General features: G+C 52.1%; 2 protein-coding genes and 1 long non-coding RNA gene across 3 annotated transcripts; 1 reads left to right on the top strand and 2 right to left on the bottom strand.

The window, feature by feature from the left end:
* Positions 1–210: 210 nt before the first annotated feature.
* LOC121469096 (uncharacterized) lies at positions 211–17,337 on the top strand. The gene is made up of 3 exons (XM_072920281.1): positions 211–222; positions 694–1,141; positions 16,859–17,337. Exons 1-3 carry the CDS (start codon positions 211–213, stop codon positions 17,335–17,337), a joined length of 939 nt encoding a protein of 312 aa, XP_072776382.1.
* Positions 4,135–7,320, bottom strand: LOC140681121 (uncharacterized). The gene is made up of 2 exons (XR_012052368.1): positions 6,825–7,320; positions 4,135–5,361 (listed from the first exon to the last, which is right to left on the bottom strand). It is a non-coding gene; the product is annotated as an uncharacterized lncRNA (long non-coding RNA).
* A 5,322-nt stretch (positions 17,338–22,659) lies between the features above and the next one.
* Positions 22,660–23,247, bottom strand: LOC140681074 (olfactory receptor 14J1-like). The gene has a single exon (XM_072920280.1). It carries the CDS (start codon positions 23,245–23,247, stop codon positions 22,660–22,662), a length of 588 nt encoding a protein of 195 aa, XP_072776381.1.
* Positions 23,248–23,675: the final 428 nt, after the last annotated feature.

Here is a 23,675-nt window from a genome sequence, read left to right as displayed (position 1 = left end):
TGCAGCCACTATTTCATCAGACTGTTACCACCACCCTGACCAACGTGGTGTCAGGTTATATCCTGACTCTGTGAGTTTAAACCAGTGTTTCTGTCTCATTGCCTTGATCTTTATTTTCGTATTCAATTGTAATTCTGGCTTAGACTCTCCCCCTGGTTTGTCTTCAAACCGGTACAAAACGCACTGTGCTCATCCCCAAACGTTCACCAGATGGAGGAGAAGGTTGCGAGGAAGAGGAAGGAGCCCTGGGACACTGAGGCAGGTGAGGAGGAAGTCAGTGCCCCTTTCCCCCTCTCTCCTGCTCCATCTCCCGGCCCAGCACAGCCCCCGGCTGCAGGACAGCCCCGCTGCCGGTGCCCTCCTGCCGGGGACGCACTGGAGGGATCTCCTTGCCCTTCCCTGTGGCACGGAGGCAAATCCCATCCTCTCCTTGTCCTTCCTACCCCAGAGCAGGAGCTGAGGATGGAGACCAGGGAGGACAAATCCCCATGGCAGAACCTCATGGAAGAGGCTGTTTTGAGGGGCTCCACAGTGCAGGAATCCCACAAGGAAAACCCCCGGCGATCCTACAGGAGGAGGGGCTGCAAACCCAGCCCAGGGTGCTCTGAGGAGGAAAGACCCACCCAGTGCCAGGGAGGTGGGCAGAGTTTCAGCCAGAACTCAGAGCTGCTGGTCCCTGAGCTTCCTCATGAGAGAGAGAGGCGCTATGAGTGCTTGGAGTGTGGGAAGAGCTTCAGGCAGAGCAACAACCTCATCTGCCACCAGATGATCCACACCGGGGAATGGCCCTACGAGTGTGGGGAGTGTGGGAAGGGCTTCAGCTGCAGCTCGAAACTTGTCACCCACAAACGTATCCACACTGGAGAGAGGCCCTATGAGTGTCCTCTATGTCAGAAGAGGTTTCAGACCAGCTCCAGTCTTCTCCTGCACCAGAGGATTCACACAGATGAGAGGCCCTTCCGCTGCCCCGACTGCGGGAAGGGCTTCAAGCACAACTCCACCCTCATCAACCATCGGCGCATCCACACCGGGGAGAGGCCCTACGAGTGTGGGGAATGTGGGATGAGCTTCAGGCAGAGGTTCAGCCTGAACTGCCACCAGAGGATCCACACTGGGGAGAGGCCTTACGAGTGTCCCCAGTGTGGGAAGAGCTTCTCCAGGAGCTCTCACTTGACCAAACACCAACGGAGGCACCAGTAAGGGAAGCCCTGTGAGTGCCCCGACTGCAGGAAGAGCTTCATGCACTGCTCCAACTCCATCCCCCATGGGAGGACCCATGTTGGTCAAAGCCCTGGTGACCCACATTCCCTGTGATCCCTGCTGAGAAGACACCTGGAAAGTGGTCTCCACGTCCTCCTGGATCCCCATAGGCACCTGGATGGACACAGGGGCAAGAACACTCATCAGGACTCTGATCTAAACTATAAATTAATTGGGAAGAAGTGATTTGTTGACACTACACCCCAAAAAATCTCACCTGATCTGTCCAATTATTTCTTCTGGTGGCATCAAGCAGTGTTGCATGACCTTGGAGGTCTTTTCCATGTAAATAATTTCCTTCTTCACCCTGTCTAAACAACCAAAACTGGGGTGAAAATCAAGAAGTTAAACTAAGATATCTTAACCTGCACCATTTACCAGGATTTGGGGGTGAATGTGGGGTTGGTCCAATGGAATATTTGGGAAGATTTGGGTGTTCTGAGGCTATCAAAGCCAGGGGACATGGCCACAATCTCAGAGGTGTGCCAGCAGAACATGTCCACCTGAGCCCACCTGTTCTCCAAGAATTCTGTCTAATTCTCCCTAAGAGCCTAAATTGCTGCTGAAGCGCCCGAGCTGATCCTGGCTGTAAATGTTCCTGCCCACCAACCTCTCCTGGTCAGTGCCATGGGAGGTGGAAGTTTAGGAGCTCCTGAGGGGTCTGGGAAGGGCTTCTGTCAATCTTGTGGGCATTTGTGGTGCTGGGAGGAGCCTTGGCACGGTCTGTGAGGGAGGTTTGGGTCCCTGACAGAGCTGTGTGGCTTGCAGGGAATTTGGGCAGGTCTTAGAGGAGATGGAAAGGGGATTTGGTGGTTCTTGAGGACATTTATCTTGCAGGGAGTAGTTGGGGGAGTCCTGGCTGGGAGCTGTGGGGTGGTCTGAAGAGTCTGGGAGTGGCTGTGGGGCTGGGAGGGGGTTTTTGGGTACTCATAATCCCCCAGAACCCCAAAGTAGCCACCAGATCCCACCCCCCAAGATGCTGCTGGAGGTTGGTGGCTCCATGTTGGGGTTCATCCTCCTGGCTCTGAGGAGGGGTCCCCAGGGTCCATGTGTGTCCCGCCAGAGCGTGTGTGACCCCCCCCCATCCCGGTGTCACCCCCTTGTCCCTCCCCACAGGGCTCCTGCTCCAGCTCCTGCTCTCCCAGAGGGAATTTGGGGAGGGGGCAGAGGGGGTGCGCAGCCCCCGCCGGAGGATGACCCCAGCCCAGCCCCTTTGTTCAGCACCAAGCTGGGCTCGGGGCTGCAGGAGGAAGAGGCCGGTGGGAAGCAGATCCTGCAGCTGGCACAGTCCTTGGGGTCAGGGGAAGGTCCTGCCCTGCACACCTGGCTCAGGTGTGACCCTGCCCAGGCAAGGGAGTGGCACATTCCCATCCCCACGGATCAGGGCTGGGAGCAGCACTTGGAGCAGGGACATGGAAATACTGGGAGTGACTGGGAGCACATTGAGGGGGGGCCGATCCCCCCACTCCTCAAGGCTCAACCCTTCACTGCTGGGGAGATGCCAAAGCATCCACAGGGAGCATTTCCCTGCCCTCAGGGGAATTTCTCACAGGTGCCTTGCACTGACTCTCTGTGTCTGTGTGCACACAGGAGTGCCTGTGCTGGGGAAATGTGGCAGAAATGCTGCTCTCTGAGGGGTCTGAGTGCCTTGCATAGCTGAGCCAGTCAGGACTGTGAGTAAGGTTAAATCATGAGGAATAACCTAAGTTAAATTCTTTTGCTAAGTTGTTATGTTTAATATAAGTTGAAAGCTAGGTTAAATACTGTTAAATGCTATTTCTCTGTAAAAATGTGAAGTCATAGGTTATAAGTTAGGTTAAATACTGTTAAGCTCTGTCCTTTGCTAAATGGTGAAATTGAAGGTAGAAATTAAGGTTAAGGTATAAGTTAAGTCCTGTTAATTTAACTCTGTTAAGCTTTTATCTCTTTATTCCTTTTATCCTTGCCCTCACTGTCCTTGTGTCACACACACACGGGGACAGTTCACGGTTCATTTCTGGTTTGATTGCCTGGATTTTGTTTGGTTTTGTTGTTGCTTTGTTTCCTTGGTGTGCCTGAGGTGTCCAGTCAGGAGCAGAGTGACTCTTGCCAAGGAACTTTGCAGTGCTGTCACTTAATATTAAATCTGGTTTTTGCTGATCCCTTGCTGTGGATTTTTTCAGTGCTCTCAAGCCCTCGTTGGTAACAGGGTGAAGGAGCCCTGGCCCAGGCTCTGGCCCTGGGGTACACAGGGACGCTGCGGGGGGTCCCTGTCCCCCTGTCCCACCCCCCAAAGACCCAGCCCCAGTCCCCATGTCAGGCTCTGGGGACGATCTCGTGGAACATCCTCTGGGGGAGGCTGCAGTGCTGGGCGCGGGGGAACCCGGGGGACAGGGGACCCTGCTGTGCACGAGCAGCGTAGGACTTCTCTGGGGGAACTGGGAGGGGGGGCTGGGACAGAGTGACCTCCCCAGTGACCTCACACAGCCCCTGTGGTGTCACAGACCAGTCTGTGACCTCACACATCCACCTGTGATGTCACACAGGCCCTGTGATGTCACACAGGCCCTGTGATGTCACACAACTGTGGCTCAGTGCTGGGCAGCCCCAGTGCCATCCCAGCAGAGGCCTCTCCCTCCTGCCCCGTCCCTCAGCTGGTGCCGCCCCTGGGGCGCTGGGCCTTGGCTTCCTCTTCTCCCTGGGTATCCCCTGCCGCCCGCCCGCCCAGGGTGTCCCAGGGAGCTGCTGCCCCTGAGCCAGGGGCTCTGCTCTGCTGCCCTGGGCACCCTGGGGTGTTGCCTTTATAAAAGACAACGGCGACCTGGTTACAAGAAGACAGCACGGCAGCCCGGCTTCACCCGGGCTACTCGGACTAACGACACACGCTGGCACCAATTTGGTGGACGGTCGAAAGCGTTTATTATCTTATCTCATGGGTTTAAATAGGTTTAGGGGTCTTTGCTACGTCAGAGGGGGGCTGGGGGTTTCAGGGACAGTGGGTAGTGGAAATTTACCAGAACAGGTGTGGCTACATTCTTCTGGGACTCTTGGGGTTAACTAGATAAGTGGAGAAGAGAGAGGGGGGAAGGAGTCTGTCTTTCCGTGACATCCCGGTAATCTTCCGCTTCGCCTGTCCCTATCTTACCACATCTCCCCCCTCCTTATCATATATAAATGAGGTAGTTGTAGATAGAGGCATTGGAGTGAGGTACAGACTTGTAACTTGTTAAGGAAAGGGTGGTTTAGTAGATCAGGGTAGATTTTTTAAGGCAGGTGCTGAAGGCTTTAAAAGGTTTAGTTTTTGCTCATTTTGTAAAATTACTTTAGAAAGCGAAGAAATTGATTTTTCTAGGTAGGAGATGGATTTCTCGATCTTCTGCAGGTCTTTATTGATGGTCATTTGCAGCTGGGAGAGTCTGTGTTGCTGGGTTGCGATGGTTGAGACACCCGTGGCGGTGCCAGCTGCTTTCAGGCCGAGCAGCATCGCGATAGTTATACCTGTGATGATTTTCTTTTTGTGGAGTCTGTTAGGTTCTTCGAGAAGATGGTATATTTTTTCGTCTGAGTGATGTAGGACCTTAGAAACAATTAGAACTTGAACACAGAAATTGATAGAGTTATTAAACTTGGCAAGGAACATATAAGGATTTACTCTGGGTTTCTGGCAAATTTACATTTCAAATGTGGATGGGACTATTTACTTATTGGTTTTCTGTGGGGAGTGTTTCACTTGCACTGGTGGGGGACACTGGCTGTGGAGTAATTGAAGGGGGTATTTAAAGCAATGATTTTGTAGAAAAAGGGGGTTTTTAATATTATAGCAAAATTAATATGGGTTAGTCAGGTTTGATTTGGTTTTATTTAGAGTTAGTAAGGTAGCTTCTAAACAGGCTGGCTATGTGAAACACGAAGGATGGGGTATTTATTAGAGGGCAGTGGCTTGGGCTAGCTTGTTCTCTTGGCCACAAGCCTCTAAACAGTAAAAATGCATAAAGAAAGACACTGTGCATGTTTGGATCTTACCACCGTGGGATTTTCAGGTGTTGTCTGGCAGTTTGGTGGTCTGTTATCTCTTTCTGGAGCAGGGGTGTGTGTGTTACTGGGATGGTTCACAAGCGTGCCCTGCAAACAGAACTCATAGCTTCTCATTAGTTTTGTTTTGAGGGTCAAGTTCGGTTGTTAGCAGTGGTGTGCAGCACTGGCTCTCATGGTCTCACCACATGGGGGTTCCGACTGCCACAGAGGCAGCACGTTTCCTACATCCCCGGGGGCTTTCTCCCCACTTTCATAGCTAGGGCTACCCCGGGGTCCTGTATCGGGGGCGTCTCTTGCTGACCCTGCGGCACGCGCGCCGTTATTTGCGGTGGGAGGGGGCTGGGTTCGCCCGCGCGCCCCCCCCGCCCGCGCGCTCCCCCCCCGCCCGTGCGCTCCCCCCCCGCCCGCGCGCTCCTGCCGGCTCGGAGGAGCTGGTAAAGCTGTTGCCAGGCTCCGCGCCGGAAGTCAAATGCCAGCGTACTTCCGGGGCCCCGCGCCGTTTTGTTCGGCTCCGGGCTCGCTCCTCCCCGCGGGGGAGGGGCCGTTCCCGCCCCCCCCGGCTCGCCGCGCCCCCTGCGGGGAGTGGTTTTTGCCTTATATGGTGGCGGCTCCCGGCACGGCTGCCGATTGGCTCTGTGCCCCGAGCCGCTCTCCGCCCCTTTCTCTCGCGCGCGCGCGCCTCTGAAGTCGCGCGGTGTTCGAGTTTTCGCGCCGGGACCGCCCGGGCTCTGCCCCCCTCCGCGGCACCCGGCGCCATTTTCAAAACGGCCGCATGGCCGCGCGGCCGGGGATTCTCCCCGAGCCGCGGCCCCCGCGACTCCGGTCTCTCCCGCCGGCTCTCGCCAAGAGCGCCTCGCGCGCGGCTGCGCCTTTGACCGCGGATCTCTGACCGGCGGCGGCGGCGGGACGTGTCGGCAAGCCGCGGCTTTTCGGGGCTTTTTTGCGGCGGGGGTTTCCCGGGGGTCTTCCGCGGCGGGGGCGTCTCGGGGGGCCCCCGCGGCGGGGCTCGGCGCTGCTCCGCTCGGCGCGCCGGCGGGGAAGCGGCGCGGAGCCGCGGGTGGGTCCGATTTGCGGCGGGAGCGGGGCCGCGGCGCCCGGAACGCGCCGCTTCGGCGGCAGCGCTGCTTCTGCCGGGCTGGGCTGGGCTCAGCTCTGCGGCGGGGCCGGGCTGCGCTCTGATCCGGGGAAGGGGTTGTCGCGCTGAGCTCTCTCGGGTCTCCGGTCTCGGGTGGACCCTCCTCAGGGACGGTCTGCGCTTTCGCCCCCCCCCCGAGCTCGGGTTTGACTAATAAACACATATGTGCTGCACTCCGCGTCTCCTGCTTTTCTATTGCTTTGCGCGGGGTCCTTTTTACTTTGTTCCGTGCCGTAAAGCTCTTGTTACTGTCTGAGGATTTTTCCTCCCCGGCTAGCGTGGCTGTATACTGTTCCCATATCCCCGGATGCATGGCATCCACTGAGCATTCGGCTGCTCCAAGCCCAGGCAGCCTTGCTATAGCAAGATAAAAGTTCCTGAGCTTAAACGCGATATTCCATTGCCTCATACTTACGACCCAGGCGACGCTGTCCATGACGCTCGCGGGTCCGGGGACGTCTCCCCTACGCCTGGGTACGGTTCCACCGTCCTGGCCGCTGCTTCTGTCCAGGTGAAACCCGTCCACCGGGCAAATTTTGTCCCGGGTTTCGGCACCAGATGTTGCCTTTATAAAAGACAACGGCGACCTGGTTACAAGAAGACAGCACGGCAGCCCGGCTTCACCCGGGCTACTCGGACTAACGACACACGCTGGCACCAATTTGGTGGACGGTCGAAAGCGTTTATTATCTTATCTCATGGGTTTAAATAGGTTTAGGGGTCTTTGCTACGTCAGAGGGGGGCTGGGGGTTTCAGGGACAGTGGGTAGTGGAAATTTACCAGAACAGGTGTGGCTACATTCTTCTGGGATTCTTGGGGTTAACTAGATAAGTGGAGAAGAGAGAGGGGGGAAGGAGTCTGTCTTTCCGTGACATCCCGGTAATCTTCCGCTTCGCCTGTCCCTATCTTACCACACTGGGGCTCCGGAAAAACCCCATGGCCGGGCCGGGCCCAGGGCGTCACAATGTCCCCTGCATTCCATCCGGCCACTCAGTGTCAAAGTGCTCCCTGCGGTCCCTGAGACCCAACATCACCCAGCCCAGGCCATTGCTGTGGATCTTCCAGTCACTCCCAGTATGATCCCAGTGACTCCCAGTCTCTCTCAGTATATCCCACTTGATCCAGCATGCTCCCAGTCACTCACACTTCCTCCCAGTTTCTTCCAGTGATTTATTAAAAAAATATGGATATTGATGTAGTATCGATATCCAACTGTGACGGACAAAAACTCTCTGACAGTTTAAAGTTAGAAAGTGTATGTTTATTCTGTATGGGGTCACTCCCAAATACACACCGCACCTTCCAGGTGATTACAGAGTCTTTTTATCCATACAAGTATTGAATATACAAAATACAAATGCATATTCATAATTTTGGTACATCGCATTCCCCGCTTCATATGCTAATCACTCTAAAAGCTATTAAGCATGCGTAGTTTGTCCCTTGAAATGGGTCGGTGGTCCCTTTTATGGGGAGGGGTCTCAAAATGAGGAAGTAAATGAAGTCTTCCTCGTTCTGACCTTTCTACCTTTTCAATGCGGGTATGACAAATGAACTCTTGGTAGAACTCCCATTCCTTGTCTTCAATTGGTTTCAGAACAGAGGAGGCCCACAATTGTCTTATGTTCCTAAAAGCTATTTATCAGTTTCTATATTCTTCATTATAAACCCAGCTAACCAAACATTGTGCTGACAAGCAATTAATTATTAGTTAACTACTAACTCCTAACTTCATCAAGGCCTACTCATTTATTATTCTCATTTCAATTAACTCTAGTAAGGCTTATTTCTAACTAAAATCTTAGCTCCTCAAAATCTCTAAATGCCTTAAAGTTTATGTTTCACCAGCATCATTCCAGTTGCCCACACCCACTCCTAGCCACCCTCAGTGCAGTTCCAGTCAGTTGCTCCCATTGAATCCCAGTTGCCCCAAACATGGTCCAAACTGCCCTCAGCATGCTCCTGGTCACTCCCAGTATGATCCCAGCGCCCCTCAGTGTTGTCCCAGTTCCACCCAGTATGATCCCAGTTGCACCGAGTCACCCCTAGTACAGCCCTGCTCACTGCCACTATGACCTCAGTGGCCCCCTGAGCATCCCAGTACAGACACAGTCACTCGCAGTTGCCCTCACTGGCCACCAACACAGTCCCAGCTGTTCCCAGTGTTGTCCCCTCCAGTATGGCGCCAGACATGCCCAGTATATCCCAGTTGCCCCCAGCATGGTCATGCCCAGTCACCCCAGAGTCCCCAGTATGGTTCCAGTGGCCCCCAGGATGACCTCACTCATTCCCAGTATATCCCAGTTACCTCCAGCAGGCCCCCAAACCCCCTCCCAGCACCACAAATGGCCCCAAGAGCCACAAAAGCCTCTCTCAGTCCCACCAGGAGTCCCTAAAACCCCTCACAGCCTTCCATGGAGCTGAGCAGGAGACGTTGCTGGACAGGAACATCCCCAGAAAGGGTCAGCTAGGGCACTTCAGCAGCAATTTGGGCATTTTGTGGGGAACATCTGGAATGGGCAGACCCAGGACAGGGACTGGGACAGACAACCAGAATTCCTGGAGAACAGATGGGGTCAGATGGACACGTTCTGCTGGAACAACTACAAGAGCATGGCCATGTGCCGTGCCTTGGATGGTCCCAGAACACCCAAATCCACCCCTTATCCCCAAATTCATATTCAAATCCCAGTAAAATGATTCAGCTTTAGATCTCTTTGCTTGATTTCTTTATTTTTACCCCAATTCTAGGTGTTTTGATGGGATAAACATGGAGATTATTCAAGTGAGAAAAGATCTCCAAGATCATCCATTGTTGCTTGATGCCACCAGAAGAAAAAGTGACACAGCAGGTGAGAATTTCTTGGGCTGTAAAGTCAAAGAAACAGCTCTTCCCAATTAATTTTCAATGATGATCCAAGGGCCGATGGATGTTCCTGACCTGTGTTCATCCAGGTATCTGTGGGGATCCAGGAAGATTTGAAGACCACTTTCCAGGTGTCTTCTCAGCAGGGATCACAGGGAATGTGGGTCAACAGGGCTCTGACCAACATGGGTGTTCTAATGGGGTATGGAGTTGGAGCAGTGCACTAAGTTCTTCCTGCAGTCTGGGCACTCATAGGGCTTCCTTTACCTGTGCCTAAGTTGGTGTCGAATCAAGTGAAAGCTCCTGGAGAAGCTCTTTCCACACTGGGGACACTCATAGGGCCTCTGCCTGGTGTGGATGTGCCGATGCCTGACAAGGTGGGAGTTTTGCTTGAAGCCCTTCCTGCAGTCCGGGCAGCGGAAGGGCCTCTCCCCGTTGTGAATCCGCTGGTGCTTACGGAGAGCAGAGCTCCACCGAAACCTCTTCTGGCACGCGGGACACTCATAGGGCCTCTCCCCAGTGTGGATGAATTGGTGGATGATGAGGGCCGAGCTGCAGCTGAAGCCCTTCCCACACTCCCCACACTCGTAGGGCCATTCCCCAGTGTGGATCATCTGGTGGCAGATAAGGTGGGATCTCCGCCTGAAGCTCTTCCCACACTCCAAACACTTGTAGGGCTTCTCCCCATCATGACGCTGCTCATGGACCTCCAACTCTGAGCTATGGCTGAAGCTCTGTACACCTCCCGGGGACTGGGTGGGTCTTTCCTCCTCAGAGCACCCTGGGCTGGGTTGGCAGCCTGTCCTTCTGTGGGATCTCCGGGGCTTTTCCTCCCCATTGGGTTCCTGTGCTTTGGAGCCACTCAAAATCGACTCTTCCATGAGGTTCTGCTGTGGGAATTTGTCCTCCCTGCTCCCCATCATCAGCTCCTGCTCTGGGGTAGGAAGGACAAGGAGAGGATGGGATTTGCCTCCGTGCCACAGGGAAGGGCAAGGAGATCCCCCCAGTGAGTCCCCAGCAGGAGGGCACCGGCAGCGGGGCTGTCCTGCAGCCGGGGGCCAGGCTGGGCTGGGAGATGGAGCAGGAGAGAGGGGGAAAGGGGCACTGACTTCCTCCTCACCTGCCTGGGGTTCCCAAGGCTCCTTTCTCTTCCTTGCAGCCTTCTCCTCCATTTTGTGAAGGCTTGGGAATGGGAAGTCCTGTTTTGGGAGGAAAATAAAGGAAGAGTACATTAAGTTTTGTACTGGTTTGAAGGCAAATCAGGGAGAGCAACTAAGCCAGAATTACAATTGAATAAGGAAATTAAGATCAACGCAATGATACAGAAACACTGGCTTAATCTGACAGAATCAGGATTTAACCTGAAACCCCGTTGCTCAGGGTGGTGGTAGCAGTCTGATGAAATGGTGGCTGAAGTCGGGTTGGAATGATAAATGTGATTCTGTCAAAGCGGGGATCCTGTAGAAGGGTCTGGTCTTCCTCTGAAGGTCCAGTGGTGGTTATGGAGCTCTTGTCCTCTGGGAATGCAGTAGGCAAGGTGGTCGTGGTGTTGAAAAGGTGAGATTATATCCAGGTAGGAATGCTTGGTTCCTCCCCCTGGGCGGAGCATCCCACAATGGGATGATGTAATTTTATCAGCCCTGCAGTGACACTCAATGGCCCATTAACAGAAGATGGCCCCTGGAGGGCGTTATCAGGGCTGAGCCATGGAAGAGATAAAGAACACTGCCCCACCTGTTGATAACAGTTTATGGAGATGGTGACTGAAAACACTTTTGGTTACATCTGACATTGTAACCTGAAACAGTGAGGCAATCCCTGCTCAGGGTGGGGGGTGAACACCACCTCCCTTACCCAAACTGGCTCAGGTGTAAAACCCCCACCCTGGGAAGGACACGCACACAGGGACAATGTCACACTTGCCTCACCCCAGGGGAGATCTCTGTCCCTGTCACTCCCTTGCTCTCCCCCCTTTTCTTTTTCTTTCCATGTCTCTCTCTACCTCACATTTATTGTTCAATAAAATCCACTTTGGATTTGGTCTCCTTAGCACCTTCATTGGGGCAGAGGCACCTCTCTAACAATTTTATTAACCAGATTGTGACATTATTTTGCACAGTGAGTTCAGGGCACTGCTGTCTGACCCCAAGTGCCTTTGACAACAGCATGGTTCTCTCCTCTGAGCAGGTTCTGCCTCTTTCTGGAGGAACTCTTGGAAACTTGGATGCAGCTTCCTCTGAGTGACTTTTGGAACAACTTATCAGGAAAATGGCTGTTGTGGGTAGCCAGTGTAAAGAAAATATTTTGTTTTCCTTCCCTGAAAAGTTTGTTAAAAATCACTGGAGGAAAGGAAGCAAATGATACCAGCGAGACTGACACGGTTCATTCACCCCAAGGTGAGGATCACAAGGCTGCTAAAAGTCCTACAAGAAGCCAAGCTCAAGTAGTAAATTGCTGAATACCTCCAGAATTCACATCTTTTGAGGGCCTTGCCAAATGTGAGAATAATTTTATCTTGCTACCTGTCACCTTTGTGACAGCTCCACAGAGCTTTCCCTTCCTTTTAATAATATGTATTGGGCCAAATTTCCACTTTTCTTTTTTTGGAAACCACCAGCATCTGAGCTGGAATTGATGAAACTTGGAATTGCCACAGAATTGCTTCTATTTTCAGTTTATTAATGTTTGGGATTTGTTTGCGTTTCCATCGCAAGTGACTTGTGGGAAAAGCAAATATTCACCAAGGCATTTTATGCAGTGTTTAAATTGATTTCTGCAGAGTTTGTTTTGTCCAGTGCCCAGGGGATACTCAAGGGGTCTCTGTGCCTCTCACCATGGGGGACGCTTGGGAGGGGCCTGGGGGTCTTGTCCCTGTCCCTGTCACCCCAGGCCATTCCCCAGGGGTGTCCCTGTCCCTGTCACCCCAGGCCATTCCCCAGGGGTGTCCCTGTTCCTGTCACCCCAGGCCATTCCCCAGGGAGTCTCCATCATCCCCACCCCAGGGAATGCCTGGAGGGTCTCCCTCCCTCTCACCCCTGTGCCAGGAAGTGCTTAGGGCAGTCTCTGTCCCTCTCAGCCCAGGGGATGCTCAGGGGTCTCTGTCCCCTCGCCCTGGGGGATGCTCGGGGGGTCTCCATCCCTCTGGCCTCAGGGAATGCTTGTGCAGGGCTGGGGACCAGGGGCTCTGTGTCCCTCTCACCGCTGAGGGTGCTCGGGGCTGGGGGGGCTCTCTGACCTTCTCATCCCTGGGGAGGCCGGGGGGGTCTCTGTCCCTCTCAGCCCTGGTGTGACCCACCCAAACATCACCGGGGTCAGAGGGACAGAGACACCCCCAAACCCCCAGAAGGGCTGAACCTGGGATTTGGTTTGGGGCTGAGGATTTAGGAACTGGCTGGAATTGGGGCTGGGGTTGGAGTTGGGGCTGAGATTTGGATTAGAGCTGGGATTGGGGTTAAGGCAAAATGTGGGATTGGCTTTAGGGCTGGGGCTGGGATTGGGTCTGGGGCTAGACAAGTCTGGCACTGGGATGAGATTAGATACAGAACTGTGAGTGTGTCTAAACGTGGAGTGAGATTGAGACCAGGATCAGGGTCAGGTTTGGGACTGAGCACACACAGGGCGGGACAGGGGGGATGTCACTGCAGGATGTCCCTGGCATTGTCTCAGCCCTCCTCAGGCACCTCCAAACATGGGGGGCAGCTGGGTGCTCCAAGATCCAGGTGGTCCCACGCTGCCCCTGAATACCCTGAGGGCTGCCCTGAATGTGACCCCTGGGGCTCTGGGATCAGCCCTCACATCCCTGTGGGAGCAGCTGCAGACATGATGAGAGATTTCCCCCCACCCCCTCATTCCTGAGGAAGGGTGAAGCCAGCTGTCCTTTCCTTCTGTTGCCTTCTACTCTCCTCAGCTGAGGATGTCAAACTCCCCAGGAGCAGGAAAATCCCCATTCCCTGTTTCCTTGTGGGTGCAGCCTGGAACATCCACTCAGAATGAAGAACGTTCTTACATCCCGGCTGAATGACACCAGGAGGAGGTTGGTGAGAAAGGGAGGCAATTGTGTTTTGATGGGAAATACAAGTTACAAAATTATTTCTTTCCATCCCATTCCTTTTCAGTCAGTTGCAGTTCTCTTTTCAGAGTGCCACCGTCTCAGCTGATTGTGTTTGTGTCCTCCTTTCTCTCAGACCTCTCTTTACATGCTCTGTTTCTCTCTCAGTGTCTCCCTTGATCCAGGGCAGCTCCCACCAAAGGCCCTGCCCTGATTTAATTCCCAATCCGTGAGCTAAAACAACTACAGGTGAAGTTATGAAGGCTGGCAGTGAAGTGTCACTGTAAGATCTTTCTCCATTTGGCTTCTGGCTGCTTGTTAAGAGCTTTTCCATCAAGGGCAGGAACATCTTTTCCTGGCTGGGAACTGGAATTCCAGCCCCTGGCAGCGTGTGCCATGGATCCCAGAGGGGCATTCCCGAGGCTCCCAGGGTGCTGCTCCTGCCGTGCCTCCCAAGGAGCTGTGCAGGGCAGGGGACAAGGTGCAGCAGCTCCGTGGGCTCCTGCAGCACGCAGCAAAGGTGGCTTTGCTGGGCATTTCCCAGCACATTTCCAGCTGGAAGCAGAGGGAAGAAGGAAAGGGAAGCGAGTCCCTGGCAGAATCTGGGAACTGTTGGTGTAGGAAGGGACCCTGCCCGCAGATCCCAATTCCGTGAGGGAGTGTCATGATCCTCTTGGAGGAGCAGGATGTCATGATTGCTTGTTTACTGATTCCAAAAGTGCAAAAAGGAAAACAGCAGGGGACCATCAGTTTAATCACAAGAAATGCACCTTTATTATAGAGTGCCAACAGCAAATGCAATATGGGGACAGAAAGGAAATAAAGGATAGAAAAGGAAGCTTGAAGCAGTGGTCTGTGGTGGTACAGCGAACACACCTGCAAAAATAATCATCCACCTCTCCAAGCTGGAACTCCAGTCAGAGTCTCCAGGATCTCAGTCTCTGCCATTGCGGCAAACGTGAGGCAAGAATGAGGGGAACTTGGGACCGTCTCTTACACAGGAGTGCACATGTCCTTTGAAGGGGAACGATCCCCACATGTGTCCAGTGCTGCAATAAACACACCGCCTCTACAACTCCTTACAGGGTTTGTGGGGATCAATGTTCCATCCGCGTTTCTGCAGCAGAGCGAGCAGACTAAACAGCATATTTTGCCTATGCTAGCAAGCTACTAACACTTCAAATCAGCAAATTTCACCTAAATCCAAATGGATTTCTACCCTGTTAAATTTATACTGTAAAATACCCTGTTTCAACCCCTGAGCACCCCCTGGGCTGAGAGGGAGAGAGACTCCCTGGAGCACTCCCCTGGCACAGGGCTGAGAACGACGGAGACCCCCTGGGGAATGGCTTGGGGTGACCCGGACAGAGACACCTCCTCAGGAATGGCCTGGGGTGACCGGGAAAGGGACAACCCATCCAAGCCCCTCTCAAGCATCCCCCAGGGTGAGAGGCACAGAGACCCCTCGAGCATCCCCTGGGGACCAGATGAAACAAACTTGCCAGAAATCAAACTTAACCCTACAAAAAATGCCTTGAGGAATATTTGCTCTTCCCACAAGCCACTTGTGATTAAAACACAAATACCAAACATTAATAAACTGACAATAGAAGTAATTCTGTGGCAATTTCAAATTTCCCCAGTTCCAGCACAACTCCAGCTCAGCTGCTGGAAGGTTCCAATAAAAGAAAAGTGGACATTTAGCCCAATACAGATTATTAAAAGGAAGGGAAAGCTCTGTGGAGCTGTCACAAATGTAACAGGTAGCAAGATAAAATTATTCTCACATTTTGCAAGGCCCTCAAAAGATGTGAATTCTGGAGGTATTCAGCAATTTAGCTACTTGAGCTGGGCTTCTTGTAGGACTTTTAGCAGCCTTGTGTTCCTCACCTTGGGGTGAATGAACCTTGTCAGTCTCGCTGGTATCATTTGCTTCCTTTCCTCCAGTGATTTTAAACAAACTTTTCAGGGAAGGAAAACAAAATATTTTCTTTACACTGGCTACCCACAACAGCCATTTTCCTCATAAGTTGTTCCAAAAGTCACTCAGAGGAAGCTGCATCCAAGTTTCCAAGAGTTCCTCCAGGAAGAGGCAGAACCTCCTCAGAGGTGGGAACCAGGCTGTTGTCAAAGGCACTTGGGGTCAGACAGCAGTGCCCTGAACACACTGTGCCAAAATAATGTCTCAGTCTGGTTAATAAAATTGTTAGAGAGATGCCTCTGCCCCAATGAAGGTGCTAAAGAGACAAAATCCAAAGTGGATTTTATTGAACAGTAAAAGTGAGGTAGAGAGAGAGCTGGAAAGAAAGAGAAAAGGGGGGAGAGCAAAGGGAGTGACAGGACAGAGATCACCCTGGGATGTGACATTGTCCCCTGTGTGCGTGTCCTTCCCAGGGTGGGGGTTTTACACCTGAGCCAGTTTGGGTAAGGGGGGTGGTGTTCACCCCCCACCCCGAGCAGGGATTGCCTCACTGTTTCAGGTTACAATGTCAGATGTAACCAAAAGTGTTTTCAGTCACCATCTCCATAAACTGTTATCAACAGGTGGGGCAGTGTTCTTTATCTCTTCCATGGCTCAGCCCTGATAATGCCCTCCAGGGGCCATCTTCTGTTAATGGGCCATTGAGTGTCACTGCAGGGCTGATAAAATTACATCATCCCATTGTGGGATGCTCCGCCCAGGGGGAGGAACCAAGCATTCCTACCTGGATATAATCTCACCCTTGCAACACCATGACCACCTTGCCTACTGGATTCCCAGAGGACAAGAGCTCCATAACCACCACTGGACCTTCAGAGGAAGACCAGACCCTTCTACAGGATCCCCGCTTTGACAGAATCACGTTCATCACTCCAGCCAGACTGCAGCCACCATTTCATCAGACTGCTACCACCACCCTGAGCAACGGGGTGTCAGGTTATATCCTGACTCTGTCAGATTAAGCCAGTGTTTCTGTATCATTGCCTTGATTCTAATTTTCTTACTCAATTGTCATTCTGGATTAGACTCTCCCCCTGGTTTGCCTTCAAACCGGTACAAAACTCACTGTGCTCATCCCTTGTTTTCCTCCCAAAACAGAATTTCCCATACCCAAACCTTCCCGAAATGGAGGAGGAGGCTGTGAGGAAGAGGAAGGTGCCCTTGGACATCCAGGCAGGTGAGGAGGAAGTCAGTGCCCCTTTCCCCCTCTCTCCTGCTCCATCTCCCGGCCCAGCCTGGCCCCCGGCTGCAGGACAGCCCCGCTGCCGACGCTCTGCTGACGGGGACGCACTGGGGGGAACTCCTTACCCTTCCTTGTTGCACGGAGGCAAATCCCATCCTCTCCTTGTCCTTCCTACCCCAGAGCAGGAGCTGATGATGGAGACCAGGAAGGACAAATCCCTGCAGCAGAACCTCATGGAAGAGTCGATTTGAGCAACTCCACAGAGCAAGAATCCAAAGGGGAGGAAAAGCCCCGGAGATCCCACACAAGGAGGGGCTGGAAACCCAGCCCAGGGTGCTCTGAGGAGGAAAGGTCCACTCTGGGTCAGGAAGGTGGGCAGAGCTTCAGCCAGAGCTCGGAGCTGGTGGTATCTGAGAAGCTTCACGATGGGGAGAAGCCCTACAGGTGCTTGGAGTGTGGGAAGAGCTTCAGGCAGAGCAGCACCCTGATCCGCCACCAGATGATCCACACCGGAGAATGGCCCTACAAGTGTGGGGCGTGTGGGAAGGGCTTCGGCTGGAGCTCAGAACTCATCATCCACCATCGCATCCACACTGGAGAGAGGCCCTATGAATGTCCTGAGTGTCAGAAGAGGTTTCAGACCACCTCCCATCTCCTTGTGCACCAGCGGATTCACACGGATGAGAGGCCCTTCCGCTGCCCCAACTGCGGGAAGGGCTTCAAGCACAACTCCACCCTCGTCAGGCACCGGCGCATCCACACTGGGGAGAGGCCCTACGAGTGTCCCCAGTGTGGGAAGAGCTTCACCCAGAGCTCTCACTTGACCAGACACCAACGGAGGCACCGGTAAGGGAAACCCTGGGATACCCGGAGTGTGGGAAAAGCTTCGTGCTCTGCTCCAGCTCCATCCCCCACTGGAGAACCCACATTGGGCACAGGTCTGGTGACCCTCATTCCCTGTGATCCATGTTGGGAACACACCTGGCTGCTTCTCCTTTTGCTTTGACCCTAATTTTCCTCTGATTCATCTTTATTCTTTAAACACAGCCAAAACAGGGTTAAATTAAAGCAATTGATCAAAAATATCTGAAGTGCCACCATTTCACAGGAGTTTGAGGGAAAATTTAGGATCTGGGTTGATTTCCCCTGTTGCTAAGAGGCAGGAATTTGATCTCACCCTTTTTTGCTGCCAATAATTCCTCCCTTGACCCAAACCCTAACTCCACCCCTGGGATACCCTATACAACCCCCATGGCCCTGCCTTTGCCCTGTCTTTCGGGGGTAAGAAATGGATTCTGGAGCTTTGTTAAACCAAGACCCGTCTCATTTGTTCCTGCCGCCAGCGGTTGCACCCTCCCTGAAAGCCATGAACTCAACTTCTGGAGGATTTGTGGGTTCTGGGGTGATTTGAGGCAGTGTTCTCCATCTCTTTGCATTTCAAAAGCCAAGAGGTATGGATCTGTCACCACAAAACCACTCAATCCTACTGAAAACAATGGAATTTTAACCTATGAAGGCACAATCCCACCTCAATTTGCCTGTTCCCACCTCAAAAAAATTCAATCCCACACAAAGCTCATTCAATTCCACAGCTGCCAGGGTGAGATGGGGTTGGGAGGAGATTGGGAGAAGTGGGATCTCAGTTTGGAGCGGTGGGATGGGGATTGTGTGGGGCTGGGTGGCTGGGATGTATTTGATAGCAAATAAAACGTTCAGAGTTACTGATTTCTGTCCCATTCACTTTCAGTCAATTGTGTTTGCAGAGTGGCTCCTTCTAAGCTGATTAAATTCCTATAAAAATCCCTTTTTAAAAATCATCTAACCCAAACAATCCAAAAACTAATATCCAAATAAAACCACGCATCTGCAATTAAGTTCTTCAAAAATAATTTAATTTTTTTAGCGTACTTAAGGATGTTAATAAAGTTTAATTATTTGCTTAAAATGTATGAGAAATTATAGTGGTGTGTTTTTTTTGTGTTTAGTAAATTTGTGATAGGAATTGTTTACTAAGGTGTGTTAGATTGTATGTTAGTTTTTTCAGATATTTTTTATCTGAAGTCTATTAGATAATGAGTTAAAACTTTCAAAAGGTATTTCTTGGTATATAATTTATTTATATTTATTGGTAATGTTACATTAATAGTTATTGTTGTTTTGGGTTAAATCATTATTGGAGTATTGTAAGTAAGAGTTGAAATACTTATATTTCAATTATTTTATATTTAATTTTAATTATAATTTATTGATTTATAATTTTATTATAATTTGTTGAGAGGATAGGAAGGAAATTCAAAGTCAGGAACATTTTTTCCTGGCCAGGAACTGGAATTCCAGACCCTGGGAGTGTGTCGTGGTTTAACACAGAAGGAAGAGGGTCAAGCCAGTCAGTGATTGGGGTTGGATATTGGCACTTGGGGTGACCAATTGAGGCTGGACACACCTCTGAGATCACAGAGGGGTTAAAAGCAGAATTCCCAGGAGAACTCGCTCTCTTTGGTTCCGGTCAGGGTGCAGTGCAGCCTCTCCCCTGCCCGGCCCGTGGCTGGCTGGGGCAGGGGAAGCCCCACGGCCTGACTGAGGTAAGACCGAAGGGTGCAGGGGCAGGAACCGGGCTGGCTCCCTGCAGATGAAGGGTGGAGGAAAATCTGGGATGTCTGCGTTCCCCGCCACCAGGGTCTCTGTGGAGAGAGAGAAAGAGACAGCAAGAGCGGGGGCGGGGAGCGGTATGTGCCCAGCATGGGAGCTGGAGGTCTGGGCAGAGAGCCTGGCCAGCTGGCCAGGGAATTTGGACTTTTAACCCCTTCTTGGATGATGAAAGCTTTGTCAAATATTATTCCTCCTCGATCTGAAAGATAAAAACGAGACAGCCTGGGGCCTGAGATGTAAGAAGGAGAAATTTTAGGTGGGAGGAGATGATGGAGTGGTTTTTGGCTAGACTTTCTCTTGTTAGCCATAGACTGAACCAATTTTCTCCTCCAAGAGAGAGACTGTATTTTAGGAGGATGCATGGTGAGGCAAGAGACCTGTTTCAGCAGCTGAGAAAAAGACAGGAGTGGAGTGAATAGAGAAGAGTTGAGGAGGGTTGTGGTGATGCCCCCTGTCTTCAGAGAAGAAGAAGAGAAGATCTCTGTTCTTGGACCCTCGGCCTCAGGCGAAAATGGGGCGGTACTGCGGTCGCAAAAATGTAAAGCTGAACTGTTGTTTTTGGTTTTGTTTCTTTTATCCCTCTTGGCAGAGCATCCTTGAAAAGAAAAATCCTAAGAGCAGTCTGTCCATGGAGCAGTCTGTCCATGCATGGTGGTGAGAGCACTGTGACATGGAAAGGAGAGTGTCACACTGGCAGATTCTCTCCAGGCGGTGTCATGTGTGACATGGAAACACAAGAGGTGGCAGCTGTGTTTCCTGGGGGTCTATGGCACAGGAGAGACTCCTCTCTCCCTCGATGGACAGAGTATTGATCCTCTGAAGGGTGGGAACCTGGCTGGGGGTCCAAGTTGTGTCTCACTGTCGTTTGTTGGAATTGGGGGGAGTGAGAAGGAGTGTTTTGGAAGGTTTTAATTTTGGATTTTTTTTTTCTTGCTTTTTCATTTTATAGAAGTAGTAGTTTAATAAAGTTTCTCCTTTGTTATTGAGCTTGGGCCTACTCTGCTCTGTTCCTGATTGCATTTCACAGCAATCATTTGTGGGGTTGCATTTTCATGGGGGCACTGGCATTGTGCCAGTGTCAAACCATGACACAGGGGCCACCTGACAGGTCTGGCTGATCGTGGAACATTGAGGGCTGCCTCTCATCAGCCCCTGGAGAAGTGAGGCTCTGTGCTTTCCTTCCTATGGAAAAGAACCATCCATTTTTCCAGGTCTCCACAGCCAAAATTTATACTCCCCCTGAAAAATTCCCTATATGCAAGGGTTCTCCCAGACAAAAGCTGACGGGACAGACTGCTCTGGCTGGCCTTGGCCTCTGGTGGTCACCTCTCATCTCAAGGAAGTCGTGAGGAAAATATTTGAACAGGTTTGGCTGCTGAAACATCAATGAGTCCCTCATCCTCTGAAAAATTCAGATGCTCTTCTGATAAAATGTGTATTTTTTTTCTCATTGTGCATTATGTGCGAAATATAATTTTCAGCAAAAAAATATTACTCTGATCACTCTCCCAGTCTTATCTGGCACAAAACACCTTGTCTACATATGGATCCAGGTCACCTGTATAAACAAACACAATAAAGAATGCAGCAGGAATTATTTGTCTCTGTTCCCATCTGTCACATCTCCTCTGGAGCTGCAGGTGCAGCCCCAGCACTTGGAAGGGCTCAGGGAGTCACAAGCTCAGCTCCCACATAGAGAACTTGTGGACCTTGAATGATCTTCCTGCTCCTGCCCGCTTAGCCAGGCTGAGATGGACACTGATGGTTTCTGTGCCAGGCTCTCCCAGCCCAGCCCAGCTCCCTGCAAGCTCTGCCAGCTGCCCTGAGCTCTGGGCAGCACCAAGGGCCTCTCCCCAGCACAGCCCGGCCGGCTCTGGCCCCACAGCTCTGCTCAGGCCAGGCTGCTCTGGGCACTGCCCCACGGCCTCAGCCCCTGCCAAGGGCACAGCAGCAGCTGCAGCTCAGCCAGGACTCAGCCCCACCATGGGGGAAGGGGCTTGGCCAAGGCCAAAGGAGCTCCCTGGCTGCCCTGCTCCCCTCTGGCTGAGGTGCTGAGAGCTCTGCAGCCCCTCCTGCCATCCCATCTGCCCAGGCCAGCACAAGAGCCCCGGCCTTGGGGCCCTCCAGAGCTGCTCCTGCTCCAGGCCCAGGGCCCATCCCAGAGCTGGGACAGCCACAAAGCTGTGCCCATTTCTGCTCATTGCTGCTCTGATGGGGGTGGATCATCAGCCACTTGGAGGTTGCTGATGAATTTTCCTACTCCAGAGGTCTCTTCTTTCTTGAGCTCTTCACTTCAGGAATTCAGTGAGAAAAGCTCACAAACATTTGTTCAAAACTCCCAAAACAAGAAAAGCCCCTGAGAATAATTGAAGTTTTTAATTATTCTGTGGTGAATTAGACAGATTTCAGAAGTGTATTCAAAGTGACTATACTATATTGTAAACAATGCAGAGACAATTTTTATTTTCCGGTTTATAGATTGATATCAACGAAGACCAATTTATATTGAGCCCCAGAACCTCCTCATGCAGTCTGAACAGATACAAAAATCAAGACCCTTCATGGCTGACAATCAATAACACTTTGTCCCCAGTCCCTCCCCACAATTTCCCTCATCCAACCCCTGGCACTCAGAGCACCTGAGGAATAGAGTCACAGCCAGAGGTGACCCCAGGACTCAGGACTGGGGACAGGTCAGTGAAATCTGTAGACATTGTGACACTGTGAAGCCCCATGGAACCAAGGAGTCCATTGTCACATTTTGGGGTCCCAAGGAACCAAGGAGACCAGTGTGACAGTGCAGGGCCTGGTGTAACCAAAGGGACATTGTGACACTGAGGGGAGCCATGGAAACAAGGACATCTTTGCAGATGACACCAAGCTGGATGTGAGTGTTGATCTGCTGGAGGGTAGGAGGGCTCTGCACAGGGCCCTGGACAGGCTGGATCCAGGGCCCAAACCCAACAATGTGAGGTTTAACAAGTCCAAGTGCCAGGTCCTGCACTTTGGCCACAACAACCCCTGCAGCGCTACAGGCTGGGGACAGAGGGGCTGGACAGCAGCCAGGCAGAAAGGGACCTGCAGGGACTGATGGACAGCAGGCTGGACATGAGCCAGCTGTGTGCCCAGGTAGCCAAGAAGGCCAATGGCTCCTGGCCTGGATCAGGAATGGTGTGGCCAGCAGGACCAGAGCTGCTGTGCCAGCACTGATCTGCCCCAGCTCTGCACACAGACATTGCTGCTGCAGCTCCAGAGAAGGCAACAAAAGGGCATCTCTGCAGAAAACTGCGCTGGGAGATCCTTTAGTTCCTTGAAAGCAACCGAGAGTGCAGCCCTTCATTGACACAGTGGCCACAGGGAAGGTGGAGACAAACAAAATGGCAAATGGCACAAAAATTACATTTATTGTGGACAATATGGGAAAAAAGTAAAACAAAGGGGAAAAAAATCCCCACAACTAATTCAACAAGAAGTATCAAAGATGACTTTTGTTACAAGTGATTTTCAGAAATTTGCCAGCAGTTTAATGTTTCTGAAAGCATCCGGGCATCAGTTTCCACACTGCAGCCTTGAGCTCCTGGTTCCTCAGGCTGTAGATGAGGGGGTTCAGGACTGGAGGCACTACCGAGTACAGAACTGACAGGGGCAGATCCAGGGATGGGGAGAACATGGAGGGGGGCTTCAGGTAGGCAAATATTGCAGTGCTGAGGAACAGAGAGACCACAGCCAGGTGAGGGAGGCAGGTGGAAAAGGCTTTGTGCCGTCCCTGCTCAGAGGGGATCCTCAGCACAGCCCTGAAGATCTGCACATAGGAGAAAACAATGAATACAAAACAACCAAATCCTAAACACACACTAACAGTAATGAGCCCAAGTTCCCTGAGATAGGAATTGGAGCAGGAGAGCTTGAGGATCTGTGGGATTTCACAGAAGAACTGTCCCAGGGCATTGCCATGGCACAGGGGCAGGGAAAATGTATTGGCTGTGTGCAGCAGAGCATTGAGAAAGGCACTGGCCCAGGCAGCTGCTGCCATGTGGGCACAAGCTCTGCTGCCCAGGAGGGTCCCGTAGTGCAGGGGTTTGCAGATGGACACGTAGCGGTCGTAGCACATGATGGTCAGGATGGAAAGCTCTGTTCCAATGAAGAGCATAAAGAAAAAGAGCTGTGCAGCACATCCTGAGTAGATGTTCCTGGTGTCCCAGAGGGAATTGTGCATGGCTGTGGGGACAGTGGTGCAGATGGAGCCCAGGTCGCTGAGGGCCAGGTGGAGCAGGAAGAAGAACATGGGCGTGTGCAGGTGGTGGCCGCAGGCTACGGCGCTGATGATGAGGCCGTTGCCCAGGAGGGCAGCCAGGGAGATCCCAGGAAGAGGCAGAAGTGCAGGAGCTGCAACTGCCGCGTGTCTGCCAGTGCCAGCAGGAGGAAGTGGCTGATGGAGCTGCTGTTGGACATTTGCTGTGGCTGCACATGGGCACCTGTTCATGGAGAAAGGACAGGGACAATTCAAGAGAGGCTGGCAGGAGCTCTTTTAAGGGACTG

The sequence above is a fragment of the Taeniopygia guttata genome, chromosome 31, assembly GCF_048771995.1.
Source record: "Taeniopygia guttata chromosome 31, bTaeGut7.mat, whole genome shotgun sequence".
In the NCBI taxonomy this organism is placed as follows: Eukaryota; Metazoa; Chordata; class Aves; order Passeriformes; family Estrildidae; genus Taeniopygia; species Taeniopygia guttata.
The sequence above is the reverse complement of the archived record's forward strand: the minus strand, read 5'-3'. Positions and strand labels throughout refer to the sequence as shown.

What these genes read in the sequence shown, in the direction of transcription:
- LOC121469096 (XM_072920281.1), top strand. An exon ending in GCCTTACGAGTGTCCCCAGT is followed by an intron (nt 1,142 to 16,858) that starts GTGGGAAGAGCT and finishes TGGGTCAGGAAG; the next exon opens with GTGGGCAGAGCTTCAGCCAG.
- LOC140681074 (XM_072920280.1), bottom strand. Translation starts at nt 23,247, where the DNA reads ATGTGCTACGACCGCTACGTGTCCATCTGCAAACCCCTGCACTACGGG.